The sequence below is a fragment of the Buceros rhinoceros genome, unplaced genomic scaffold (assembly GCF_000710305.1).
Source record: "Buceros rhinoceros silvestris isolate BGI_N320 unplaced genomic scaffold, ASM71030v1 scaffold13222, whole genome shotgun sequence".
Lineage (NCBI taxonomy): Eukaryota > Metazoa > Chordata > Aves > Bucerotiformes > Bucerotidae > Buceros > Buceros rhinoceros.
In genome coordinates, this window is record NW_010397230.1 from 5,411 (window position 1) to 18,836 (window position 13,426).

The 13,426-nt window shown below is 45.1% G+C and overlaps 1 protein-coding gene across 1 annotated transcript in view; it reads left to right on the forward strand.

The window, feature by feature from the left end:
• The window catches only part of UNK (unkempt family zinc finger), a gene marked incomplete at its 5' end in the record, with an annotated part of 22,478 nt that overhangs the window by 1,511 nt on the left and 7,541 nt on the right, over nucleotides 1–13,426 (forward strand). Inside the window, 8 exons of the mRNA XM_010146182.1 lie at nucleotides 373–549; nucleotides 983–1,113; nucleotides 1,234–1,369; nucleotides 2,939–3,056; nucleotides 4,023–4,107; nucleotides 5,925–6,067; nucleotides 7,367–7,414; nucleotides 12,701–12,769. Of these exons, the coding sequence (XP_010144484.1) occupies nucleotides 373–549; nucleotides 983–1,113; nucleotides 1,234–1,369; nucleotides 2,939–3,056; nucleotides 4,023–4,107; nucleotides 5,925–6,067; nucleotides 7,367–7,414; nucleotides 12,701–12,769 (907 nt within the window). The remainder of the gene's footprint in view (nucleotides 1–372; nucleotides 550–982; nucleotides 1,114–1,233; nucleotides 1,370–2,938; nucleotides 3,057–4,022; nucleotides 4,108–5,924; nucleotides 6,068–7,366; nucleotides 7,415–12,700; nucleotides 12,770–13,426) is intronic.

Genomic DNA, 13,426 nt, shown 5'->3' on the forward strand with positions numbered 1-13,426 from the left:
ATTGCAGCAGCAGGAACCAGGAGCACCACCAAGTCTAGAGGGGCTGCTGAGGAGCTGGTGTGTGCCATGCAATGTCTCTTCAGTCATGGCTAGTCTATTGGAACACCTTGAGTGTCCTTGCTCTTTTCCAGATCCCTGGCAGTCACTGGACCAGAATAAGAAGGTGCCGCTGGCTTAATAATCCAGTTGTCTTTTGGGGAGGGAAACTTTTGTATCGTGGAATGACAGCTTTAGGGGTTCTGTGTCATGAGAGGATGGGCAGAGTTAGCAAAGGTGGTGTCAACTGCAGCATCCCGTATCAGCAGGATGTCTTCTGGTAATGTTGAGTCAGTCACCTGTGTGACTTCATCTTCCCTTCCTTCTGTGCTTCAGATGTCCCTTCTTGCATAGAACTACTGGAGACACGGAGAGGAGGTATCACTTGCGCTACTACAAAACTGGAATCTGCATTCATGAGACAGACTCCAAGGGAAACTGCACGAAGAACGGAGTCCACTGCGCATTCGCTCATGGGCCCCATGACCTGCGCTCTCCGGTGTATGACATCAGGTGAGTGGAGTTTGGGACTCTGTACAAAAAAGATGATTTCTGCGCCCACATGAAAAGTCAGATGATCGAAGGACCAATACTACTTCAGCATGAAATGCTTAGTGTTGGAGTGGTGGTGATACATCCCTTCTTAATAAGGCAAATCTACAAAACCTCCGGGGATGTTACTTGAAATGGGGGAAGTGAGCATGCTGGAAGCTAGTTGTGCTGTGGTTTGGAGTCTGATGGGGAGGGTCACAATAGTGCATCTGGAATTCCTAGGGAACGGAGAATGTTGATTGCAGTTGCTGTTTGACTAAAGATGTTTGGACAAAAAATGCGTGAATGAAATGCAGCCACTTAGGAATTGTTACCAGTGTGTTCAGGTTTTATACATATTTATTTATCTCTTTAACTGCTCAGTCTGTATGTTCATTTAACTCTGTCCACAAAGGGAGCTTCAGGCGATGGAGGCTTTGCAGAATGGTCAGACTACATCAGAAGGTGGCATAGAGGGTCAGTCTGCAGTTGCTGCTAGCCATGCTATGATAGAGAAGATACTCAGTGAGGAGCCAAGGTGGCAAGGTGAGTGTCAGCTGAGGTCTGAGGGGCTGGGAAAGTCTGGTTGTGGGGTGCCCACTCCTGTCAAATAGGAGTAAATATAGATCTTGGTCATCTCCCACTAACTGGTTGCTTTTTTTGCAGATACAACGTATGTGTTGGGAAATTACAAGACAGAGCAATGTAAGAAACCGCCCCGTCTCTGTCGCCAGGGTTATGCCTGTCCCTACTACCACAATAGCAAAGACAGAAGAAGAAGCCCAAGAAAACACAAATACAGGTACTGTGGTCCTGGATATTCTGTTTCCTGGTGAGTGGTGAGATGTAGTGGAAATCTGTAATGAAAGATCTAGGATTTTGTCCTCTAGATGGTATTTTTGCACGGTAAAAAAGGCCTGTGCTGACAGATGTGATGGGCTGTTATTTCTGCCTAGGAGAAGGATAACAAACTGAACAGAGTTTTCCTGTGTATAGGAACCAGTATCTCTAATAAATTACTGTTGCTAAATCATGCTACGACTCTGGTTTTATGGCAAACAGAACCTGTGTCTAGCTTCCCCTTACCATCTAAACTCCTGCTTTAGAAAGTAGTGCAGGAAAAGGAAAACAAAATGAAGTTTCAGTCCACATCTAGAACCAAACTCACACAGCAGAATTTTCATGGTAAAGGATTCAGAATCGTCAGGCTGCTTGTTGTGTGTGCCTGCTGCTGGGGATTGCGAGGTGTGGCATGACCGGGGCTGTAGCTGGACATGCATTCCTAACCAGCTGCTGGAAACGCGGCTTTTGAGGCACCAGGGTGTTCTCGTCACTCAGCTGTCGCGGGATTTTTCAGCGTGCCGTGTCTCCCTGAATGCGTGTCATCCAAGTTATAGGCCCTCATTTCCTCCAACACAACAGAGCCTTTGTTTTGGGCTCAGTGGGGCTTTTCCTTAGTTCTTTTCTGAAAAACGCAAGAGCAGACCAGAAAGCTCGGAGAGAAAATACGTACCATGGATGGTCTTGCTTCCCTTCCCTACCCCCAGCATTCACAGAAATTCTTTAATCAGCACTGAAATCCTGTATTTAAAAGCAAAAATAAATACAAATCAAAGGAACGTTAATCCCACGCTTTCAGAAGAAGCAGAAACATTAAGCCAGTCTTCAGGCAGCAGCTGGTGCTTTTTGCCCCTGCCTGGGCCCTTTGAGAAGGGGTGAAAGCTTCTCCCCATCTCATCTCCACTCACTTCTCCGTTGCTTTCCCCACCCCCAGATGATGTGGCTGCCTTCCATGCAGGCGCCTGCTGCTGCTATCTGCTTCCCTCTGCTGTTGTTGGAGGGAATGGTTAAGAGCATAAAGAGCAGGGGAAGTAGGTCACCGCAAAAATTCAGACCTGGGAAAAGAACTGTTCCTGGCTGGGAGAAAGAAAATGGACTTGTCTTTTCCCCAGTGACCTGACTCGGCCTCTTTTCCACATGGCCACACTATAACCCTGGAAACACACCACTGTAAGGGCATTATGTGTTTCAGGATTAGCCAATTAACTTATTAGCTTTCTATGAATGTAGGTTCCAAAACAGAAACCAGACCCAGCATCTCTGACACTAATCACATCAGCTGCTAATATTGTTAAGTTATGTTGGTTCAGCTTGTATTTGGTTTCAGATGGAGAGCTGGGCCACGCTGCTTTCGGTGGGAAATTGGAAGAGGGGGAAGACGAGGTGGTAGCAGCTGGCTGGGGAAGCAGCAGCCAGCCATGCAGATTGTACAGCTGAGGGTGGGCAGCCAAACCTGCCTCCCGATTGAGGAAGCAAACCTCAAAGCACATTTGTGGATCTGATCCATTCTCCCACTACCTTATTTACACAGATCTTCGCCGTGTCCCAGTGTGAAACATGGAGATGAGTGGGGAGATCCCAGTAAGTGTGAAAATGGAGACTCATGCCAATACTGCCACACTCGCACGGAACAGCAGTTCCATCCGGAGGTACAGTAACCTGCTCACTCTGTTTGGTAGCTGACTAGAGAAGCAAAAGCATTCCAGTCTTAGGAAGTAAATGAGTGTGCCAGCTGGGAGAGTGTGTGGGCTGCTGGCACTGTGGTCCTGGGATACAGAGGATCTGCATGGTGAAATTCAGCTACTTGACAGGAGTGCCTTTTCGTTAGGTAGACTGCATGGGCGCAGGTAAGAGAATTAGGGGGAAACTCAAGTGTAAGAGCAGTCTCATGTACAGGAGTCCTTTTGAAAGCACGATGTGGGTTTGTAGGTGAGTGTACAGCATCTGTTTCCTTGAGAAAAAAAATCTTGGTTGATGATTGCTCTAAACCATAGATAGCCACAAACTGGTGCTAAAACCCACCAAGCTCTTAGTTGTGAGCATGCCCAGAGTATGCCAGTATCTGCACAGAAAGTGTAATTAAGACCTTGTCCTAGTGTGCTTCATGTTACAGCGTTGAAAAGCTTTGTTGGGCCTGTATCGGCGCAGTAACCATTGTCACCGCCTGTCAAACTGGGGGGAAGGGGAATAACCCATTTCCTACAATCATTGTCAACGGTTTGTTGTTTTCCTTGCAAACACGTGGCTGTACGTTTCTGTGCTGTCATCTGTCCACTGTTTCGTACCTCTTACCATTCGTAATATCCATCCAGTGACACTGAGGGACTTTATGGCACGTGGTGACCTGCGGGTGAGCTGACGTGCGATGGGATGATCTTTGGGTGAGCTCTAGCTGTGGTGGGTGTGTTTTGGTGTTTCTGTAACTGTAGTGGGTTTTCCTTTCTTTGAAGCAAAGCGCTGAGATGGTCACCCTGAACTCTACTGGCCTTTGTGCCTCTTATCTGTGTTCCCCTCTTGCTGTCAAGTCTCTACATAGTACTTTTGTACCTGGGCTGCTGGTCACTATTTTTTCTTGCTCATGTCTGGTTTTTTGTTTCTTTTTTCCTCATCCTTAGATCTACAAATCCACCAAATGCAATGATATGCAGCAGTCTGGCAGCTGTCCCCGAGGACCCTTCTGTGCCTTTGCACATGTAGAACGTACGTGGGCTGCTTTTCTTGTCTTTCATGGATATTTGAGCTATGGAGACCTTCTGGCCTTCAAATACAGGACCGTTAAGCTCGAGCTTCTGTGAAGGATTTTCAAATCAGAGTATTAACTTCGAAAATTCCTATAAAACTGCATTAGGGCGGAAGGTGTTGGCAGAGCTGAAGGCAGTAGGTAGTCTGGAGGACTCAGCCCTTAGCTCTCACTGCACTGTCCCTTGAAGTATCTCCCTCTGTTCCCTCTCACTTGCTCAGTTCTCTGTATGTCAGTGTAGAAGGACGACAACAGAGGAAGCTGCTTCCCTTCTGCACATGAATGAACTGTACCTAGCTAAATTCCAAAGGCTTGTATTTTAAAAAGCTGAGGATAAAATTGCTAATTATAGATAATGTGTTGATCCATTTAAATACTTTTTTACTCTTTATGAAGTTTTGCTTAGAGCTTAAATCTTTAAGTCAGGTTGGGGAAGAAAAACATGCAGCTTTTTTGTCCGCTTTCCCTCAAATCCTCTTTTCTCAATAGCTCCCTGATCTATAGGGCATTATTTCAATCCCCACTTTCATCATCTCTAAACTAGTGATGCTGTGTCGGTGTGGGTGTTCTGTATTCAGGTGAGTTTTTCATAGATAAATGGTTAGCTCCTGGTCCTGAGGCTCCTCGCAGTTTCTGCACTCCAGCCTCCCTGTTGACTTTGCAGCAATTAGAGCAAGTTATTCTGAAATCGATAGATTGGCTCTGATACCAGCTCACTACGTGGCCTTGAGCAAATCTCATCGTTGTTTGATTATCCTTTGTAAATGGTGGAATTAGTAATTGCCGTCTTTGTCAAGGAGTGGGGAGAGTAAATTCCCTACAGGTTATGCAGTTCCTTTTGTAGGAAGCCTTGTCGACAGGCAGTAATGAGAGAGGGGAGCTGTGGGCTATAATGGCCCAAAACATAAGAGTGCAACTACACAGTGTGATCCAGCAATCTTGATAAAAACCAGTGTTTAGCAAACTCCCGTGTGTCTGACATAGCGTTTTTGTTCAGGAGATGCCTTATGCACTTGACACTGCACTGCTTTAAAACCAGAGTAACATTCTGTGGCACTTAGGTCACTCCAACCCGGTTCTGTCTTGTGCTGTCTTCTGGAATTGGATCTTTTAGTCCTCTCTCAGCACAGTGAATGCTGGGGGTCCAATTTAGTTAAGGTAACAGGAGTCCATTTATTGTATCTGCTCTTAGCATGAGTTTTGCTGATTATTAGCAAGAAATGTGTGGAAATCGATTCTTTAAAGGATTGTGATATGGGTGTAGCCTCGATTACGTAGTTGTTGTAAGGATGCTGTGTTGTGTTGGATGTAAATACTACAAGCCGACAGCATCTCTCCCTTCCAAGCCAGCGCCACTTTCTTCTGCTGTATGCCTTTCTAGGCACGTTCCTTTTTTGTTGTCAGGGTTTGTACTGAGTGCAGATGGAAACTTACCTTGCTCAGCTAATTATAGTGCAGCCCTCAACTTTGCCTAGCAATGAAGGAAGCTCCGCTTAGTTCAAGACAGCTGAATGAGTAACATTCATGCAGGGAAGATAATTTTGGAGCAGCTTAATGGGCTAAAAAGCGCCACAGTGTACAAGTGATGACAGTAATAGTGTAAGGAATATTAGATAAGTAGTAGCCATGTGCCAGATAAGGTTTTTCCTTGCTTCTATACTTGTAAGTATATGCTTGAGGAATATTTCTTCTCTCAGGAGTACCTAGGTATTCTTGTTCCTAAACATCTTGTGCTCCATTGCTTTGATAACATTCCATATGCTTTTATTTCTTCCAGAGCCTGCGCTCAGTGAAGACTTACAGCAATCCTCGGCTGTCTCGAGCCCGACACAGACAGGCCCTGTCATGTACATGCCGTCAGCAGCTGGAGATTCTGTTCCGGTCAGCCCTTCCAGTCCACACGCCCCAGACCTTAGCAATGTACGTAGCACTGTGGGGAAGCCTCGTCCATATTTTATCAATCTGGGTGTCTCTGAGTCACTGTGCTTCATTCTCTCAAGAAGTGAGACCTTAAGTATCCACAAGCCCAAAGGATTTGGGATTTTTCTTTTAGATCTCAGCTCCACACTTTTTAGAGGGATCGATTTGTTTGGAACAGACAATTCTGTAGCTTTAGTATTGTCCTCTCACCTATAAAATTTCGAAGCCTTCCTTTCTGTGCAGAGTTTGATGTGCTTTCAGGAAAGTAGAATACATCCGCACATGAATTGAACTCCTTCCTGTCTGGAGGTACATACTGGGCTTAGTTTCCAAGTGCTCTAAGGAAAGGCTGAGAGCCAATAACATCTAAAGTACATAACTACAGTCAAGTTTGTTTACATATGTAATCTTAGAGGCTTACCCTGTGCCTACTGCATGTTGCGTTGTAGGATATCCTTGATTCTCTCCCTCTCCTATTTGTGGAGGCAGCTAAACTCTGCATTATGTTTAATGCCTCAGATTGATGGTAGTGCTTTATTTTAGTTGGACATGCAGTGAGGGAGGTCTTGAAACACTGAGCAGACACACACAGACAGATAAGAAGCCCATGGAATGCGAGACCATTTATTTTTGCTGAGGTTTTGGGCTTTTTTTTGTTCGCTAAGACTTTCCTGTTTGCACTACTCTTGATAAGGTGTGTAACCTTCTCAAATGGCTGGAAGAGGTTTTGAGAAGGGAAAATGACATGAGTTTAACTCCTTTGACACTGTTCAGAATGAGGTGAACTCATTTAGGACCTTTGTTTTATGTTACCCTCCCTCTTGAAAAGAGAAGCTGATAGTATGATTTTATTAGTGCCAAAGCCAACTAACAGTTCATAGTTCTCCTGAATTTGGTTGCAGCTAGAATTCCAAACAGATCTTGAAGTCTGGATGTAATATTTTCTCTCAGTAAATAACACTGTGGAAAGCAGTAAAAACCTTTGTCTTATGAACGTGTCATCTAAATTCTCTGAAAACTGCAGTGAAATTGAAGATACTTCCCATTTAATAGACCATTTAGGTCTTTTCTATCTCAGGCTCGCAGTCTTTTAAACAGTCTTTCCTGATCCTTGGATATATGCCAAAAGGCTACACATGTCTTTCTGTGACTTCATCACTCCACGGGGCATCTGCATGTAGCTTTGCAAACAAATATGGCTTTGCTGGTGATCATTTTACATGATGAATTAATCAGAGAAAAAGGTCCCTCTAGCAGCCAGCCTCACGTGGCCTGTTCTGTTTTGTATTTGTACTGTAGGTGTGGAATAAATCAGGAACTCTGCCAACTAGCCCCACCTCCACCACAGTGAGTAGTATCTTTGCAACTGTAGGGAAGCGTGGACAGCAGAATGCCTATGTTTAAAAAAAAAAAAAAATCAAAACATTGTAGGGCACTCCTTCTTCCTAATGCCAGCCCAGACTGTGCCATATTTGGGTCTGTGGTAGCAGTAGCTGTCTAAATGGTGTCTGAAGCCCAGCCATGCATGCCAGTGAAGGCAAATAATTTCTTGTCCCAGAGAAATGGGATAAGTGTATTGATCCAGGTAGGCGCTTTCCCTAAAACTCACTTAATCTCCTCTGCTGCTGTCTGTGGCTTCACCTACAGTGCAAAACTAGCCTTGTTGCATGTGATTGTGATCCCTGGTATTAGTCTAAAGAACGGAACTGTTGGAAATCCTTTGGGTTTTTATGCAGCTGTTGATACTCGGCTTGTGCCTGCATTAAAACTGTCAGATTTCCAGCTGAAAAGCAAGAGATACAGTATTACAGGTAGCTCAGCTCATCTTGGTTGTTCTGCCTGCCATAGCACCTTTCCAGGTTCCACGCTGCTACTCACGAGTGCAGACAAGGGTCCACTGTAGCCTAAGGAAAGTGAAGGAGAGTTTTGGTCAGGTTTGGAAACTTGAAAAACCAAAAGCAAACCAAAAACTGTAGGTTGTTTGTTGTGAGACTGCACTCCAGTACGAAGTAATGACGACAAAACCGTAATTGTGGGACTGTATAAATCCAGTATCTGCAGGACCTTATTCCTGGTTCTTAATTACTGTTTACTGGAAGCTTGTATGTTCATGTGAACTGTCAATATAATCATGTGCAAACAGTGAAGTGAATGAGCTCTTCCGTGGGATGCCTCTCCTCTTCGAGTCATTGCTACCTGCTGGCTGTACTTTCCTGACACTTCTTCCTTCTATTAGATTCTTTGTAGGAACAGCAGTCTCGGAAGCCCATCTAATATATGTGGGTCTCCTCCTGGTGCCATTGGAAAGCCACACAGCTTGGAGACCATTGGTTTTCCTCCAGACTCAGTAACAGCAGCCGGCAGCTACAAGAAAGCACCGGGGTTTGAGCGAGAAGATCAGGTGGGGGCCGAGTATTTGAAGAGTTTCAAATGCCAGGTTAGTAGGGAATATTGACTGGAAGATTTGGGGGGATGAAGAATGAGAAATTGCTCAGTCTAGCTTGAATGTATTTTTATTTTTCAAGGAACAAAAATGAGAAAGCACTGTTCTCATTAGCAGTTCTCAGATCCTGCTGTTTCTTTCAGCCTCCCTTCCAGTCTCGTCCATCTTACATCTGTTCTCGTCTGCCTAGCTGCCATCACACACTCAGTTTGTAGAGGTCAAGCTGCTGTTTGTTTTCCTAATCCCTCACAACTTCTGTCCTGTGTTGACCCTGGGTAGCTTCCCACGTATCACTTCTTGCTCTTTCTTTTTCCTTATCAAGGTCCTTGCCAAGAGTCTCTGTTTCTTTTCCTGTGTTGTCTCATGGAAACTCATCCTTCCTTCTCCGTTCTCACTCCAAACTCTTACCTTGATCTCCCTGACTTGGTTTGTCTTCTGTTTTCGCCATTCATTTCTCTGGTGTATTAAAAACGTCGTGTTAGTTTTCTCTTCTCTGGCTGTATCATTCTGATCCTTGGCTCTCTCCTGTGGCTTCTGTATTAAAACTTGAATTCCTCATTCTCATTTGAAGAACCTTCTGCAATCTTACCCAATCCATGCCCTCTTACCCCTTCTGGATTTTCCAGCCTTGCCTTGCTGCTTCCTCAGTCTTCTCCCTCTTGGTGTCATGCCTTGTTCAGACTGCTCCCCAAGCCTTCAACAGCCTCTTCCATCTCTTCTGCCATACACGAGCTTTTCCACAGTCAGCTTCTTGCTCTGAATTTCCTTTCTTGATGTTATAATTAATAGTTTCTCTTCCAAGTCACCTGAGTCCAACCCAGAACTTGGGTCTGAGATTTTATTCCTCACTGGATTTGTAAATGTAGTAGAATAACATCTTGATTTAGGGGAAGGAACAGCTACTTTTTATGAAGAGTTGCCTGCAAAAGTATTTTCCTACAAGTTCTTTAAAAAAAAAAATAAAAAGGAATAAAAATACATAGTCTATGTTGCTTGAAGACAGAGATGGCAAGAAGTGCTGTGTTCAGCCTGGCCACATTTGCGCTCTTGTCTGTAATATTAAAGAACTAGCCTTAATAAGCTTATGCTGCTGCATTAGTATTGCACTGCTGTGACAAGCAGCGGAAGTATCCTGTCCAGACAAGATCTTGCATAAAGTAGTTGGATTTAGAAGGAGACTCCGTGAGTTTTGTTTTATTTATTTTTACAACTTTGGGAAAATATGACCAAACTCTGCAGTAGGATCAGTCTTGAACACTGTTTAATCTAGTTAAAATGATTGAGTGACAAATACAGATTAAGCTATATGCATGCGCACTGCCTTATAAATGCTGCCATTGTCTTGCTGAATGTGGGCGTGCATTAGGAAATTGCAAATTGATGCAACACATCTTTGGGGGTAAAGAGCAGACCATGCTGTGATCCTGGCACTTCTTGTGGGCACAACAGCTTGTAGCAGTGGTTTAGAAACAAAAGAAAAAGCATGTGCTCGTTCTCCGTTGCCTCTGCTGCAAAGGAGGAGTGAACCCAAAGGCGAGGGGCTGAGAGAACCCCTGTTTCCTGCCAGCAGAGGCAGGGTGCCAGGGAGGCCCTGCTTCAGAGAAAATGGGCAGCAAGCCTAAGCCAAGGAGAAAGGAGACGCAGTATGAATAGGACTGAAAAGGAGGGCCAGATGATGAACGTTTATGTCTGAAGTCTAGGCTGTGCTACAAAGATACTGTATTCAGGTAGCTTCTTACTTATGTGGCTTTAATTAAGCAAAAACCTGGGTTAATAGCTGTTTATTCCAGTCATTTAAGACACAGACAGAAGCAATCACAGTTGCCTTTGCTTGGCTTCTGCAGACAAGATCAGATGTCTCATAAGTGTCCTGATTTAATTTTCTTTTAATCTATAATTACTTACTCTTTAAAATCCTCTGTAATTCCCTTTGGCTCCAGTGGGCACCGGAGATTCTCATGTACCCTGTAAATTAAACCAATAATTAGTCATTTAACTTTGTTCACTCATATTTAAAAACTTAAGAGACTGGCTCAGCTCTGCAATAGACTTGTCATTTTTCCTGTGTAGAATGAGCACAAATAGTTTCTAACTTAACACAGAAGGTGCGTTTTTCATTCTTTTAATGTGTTCCACATAGTTTGTGGTAAGGCTGCGCCAGCAGTTAAAGCTAAAAACACTTCTCCTGAGTCCCACAAGATTTAGCAAGCCGGAATAACGCTGGCTGCAGCGGAGGATCTTGAGTGCTGCGACCAGGGGCTGTCTAAGTCCCGACACACAGTGCAGTGGGTTTGTTCCGTGGTGGACAGAAAACAGTTTCAGTCATAATTTATGTCCCTAGTTTTCTTCCCTGACTGCAGCAGAGTAGCTGGAGAATTTCAGCTTGTGCTTTCAGTGTTTGTCTTTGTATGTGCCCTTTTTAATGGTATTCAGAGCTAAAGGAGACTGGCAGAGTGGTGACAGTCAGTGTGCTCCATTTTTCGCTGGTGTTACATGAATTCAGGGCAGTGGGAACTGGGACTAGTTCAGAAATGTGTTCACTTTTTCTCCTCCTTAAGAAGCAAAGCACTTCCAGTAAGACTTAACTGCTCCCGAGCCAGCTCTGTTGGCAGGAGGCCTCTCTACGGCTGGGGGAGCACGGCCGGGAATGTGCCTTCGCTTTAGCTGCTGACATCTGTCAATAGCACATCTCGTGTTCAGATGGGTGTCAGACGGGGTGGGGTGTGCTGGATAATCTAGCAGGCGTGATACCAGACACACACAGATGCGCTCCTGTAACGCATCCTTCGCACGCGAAGGAAAACAAGCCCCATCGGCTCAGCGGTGGGTTTGCTGTGTGAGAACGTGCGGGATGTTGTTCAAGGGAGCATGAGAGAGTGGTACCCACCGCTGAGGAGCTTCGCATCTGTATCTCAGCTGCCTGTTTGCCAGGTTTTGACCTCCCCATCTGCCCACGGGCATACAGCAGAGCAGAGAAGAGGATTCAATTGATGAAAACCAAGGGATGAATTCTTCCGCTGCTCTTTCACCTGGCCGGCTGTGCCATCCCTCTGCAGCCATCGTTTATCTTTTCCATAAGACTGTTTAAGCCAAAAAGTCAAGGCATATCACTTCAGAGTAGATGCTGTGTCTCCTCGCTGCTGTTGTCCATCACGCCTGAACCTCCCTCCCCTGGACTGGCGGTGACTGCCTGCGTTTGCCGTAAAAACAATGGAGCACGCTTTATGCGTGGCATATGTCTGCGGTTCAGACTAGGGGTGAGAGAGCGCGGAAACAAGCAGCCCTGGCTCTCAGCACTTCTTTGCTCCCTCTCTGTGCCCAGAGGGTGTGATTGATCTCCCTGTGCCTTATGCATGTAGTAGCATGGGAGGAGCAGAGCGAAGCCTGCAGAACAGACCGTTACCCACCAGCAAACTCACAAGGCCGCTTCCTTCCCAGCTCTGTTTACTGTAGCTCAGAACTGACTGATGTTGTGAGGCAAGAGGGTTGATACCTGTTAAAGATACAGTGCTGGAAGGTCCTGAAGTTGAATTTTTAGGCTGGAATTCTGAATCTGTGTTGTCATTCGTGCCGTTTTGCAATTCCAGGCAGCCGTGACCTCACTTAGGTTTTATAGCTTTGAGCTTTCTGTGTTAATGGGTGGGGGAAGGATGTTTTAAAAAGACAGTTTTCATGATGTTGCTTTTAAAATCAGTTTGTTATCACTGTGTTTTAGTTTATAATCCTAGCTGGGAGCTCAAAAAGTTTGAGGCAAAACATAATCTACATACTTTATTTTCCCAAAGCTGAAAAATGTTTACATAATTTAAAAATAGTTTGCCTCCCACCATTGCTGGCCCTTTTTTTAGATACAAGTAGGGCTGATGAGTTATTTTAGAAAGGCAAAATAATTCATTTTTGGTGTTGGTTCCTAAGATGTCCTCTGTGTTCGCAGAGGACTTAGAGCAGTGTTGAAGGCAATGTGATTGTGATAAGTCTGGGAGTGATGTCTTGGTATACAGAAAGCAGATTGCTTGGAGTGCTTTTGGTTTGTTATGCTTTCCTGCTCTCTGAATTCTCCAGTACCTGGAGCAGGCTGTAAGAGAGGAGGGGACTGGGTTTCCCATGGCCTCTCCAAAGCCAGCAGACAGCCTTTTTTAATTTTGCTGCTAATCCCTCTGATTATCTTTTGTTCTGTTCCTTTATGGCAGCAAGCAAAAATGAAGTCCCACTCACTGGAACACAGGAGCCAGGAGCAACCTTTGTTACAGCCCAAACAGGTACAATGCTGCTGGCAGGGGTCTGAACCTAGCTCAGTGCTCACACCACCACAGACAAGGACGCGCGAAATCTCTGTGCATCCAGACAGCTCTGCAGGGAGTAAATGACAGTCCAGACACCATTAGGGACGCTCAGCTTGAGGGATTACTTCATGAAGATTGGATGGTTGCTGGAGGTGCCGTTTGTGAACGGATAGACCTGTGTGGATCCAGGATAGACTCATAGGCCTGGACTGTGCTGGAGAGAGTTTCCAAGTTACAGAAAATTGAGCTGAAATGGATCTCGAGTCATCTAAGTTCAAGGATTCAGCAAAGAAAATTTAATATCAGGTTCTAAGTCGTGTGCTGAGCTAAGTCTGTGTGAGTGAGTGTGCGACCCATCCCTAGAACTGCATGGAATCTGTGGGTCACAGGAGTTAATTCCGGGGCAGCCTGAAGGATGTTTGTAATACTGGGGGACGGGGGGGGGACATGAATCGGAGAACAGTCGGCAGAAATTAAAGAAAAGCTGTTAATCTCTCCCCCACCCCCAGCCCAGTAGTAGCACCAGCCATCTGTCAGGTTGGAAGCAGGCAGGAACAGGTTTGCTGCTGATCTTTGGCTTACCCCTGCACGTTTCTGAGGGGATTCTTCTATAAAGATATTTTATTTCCTACC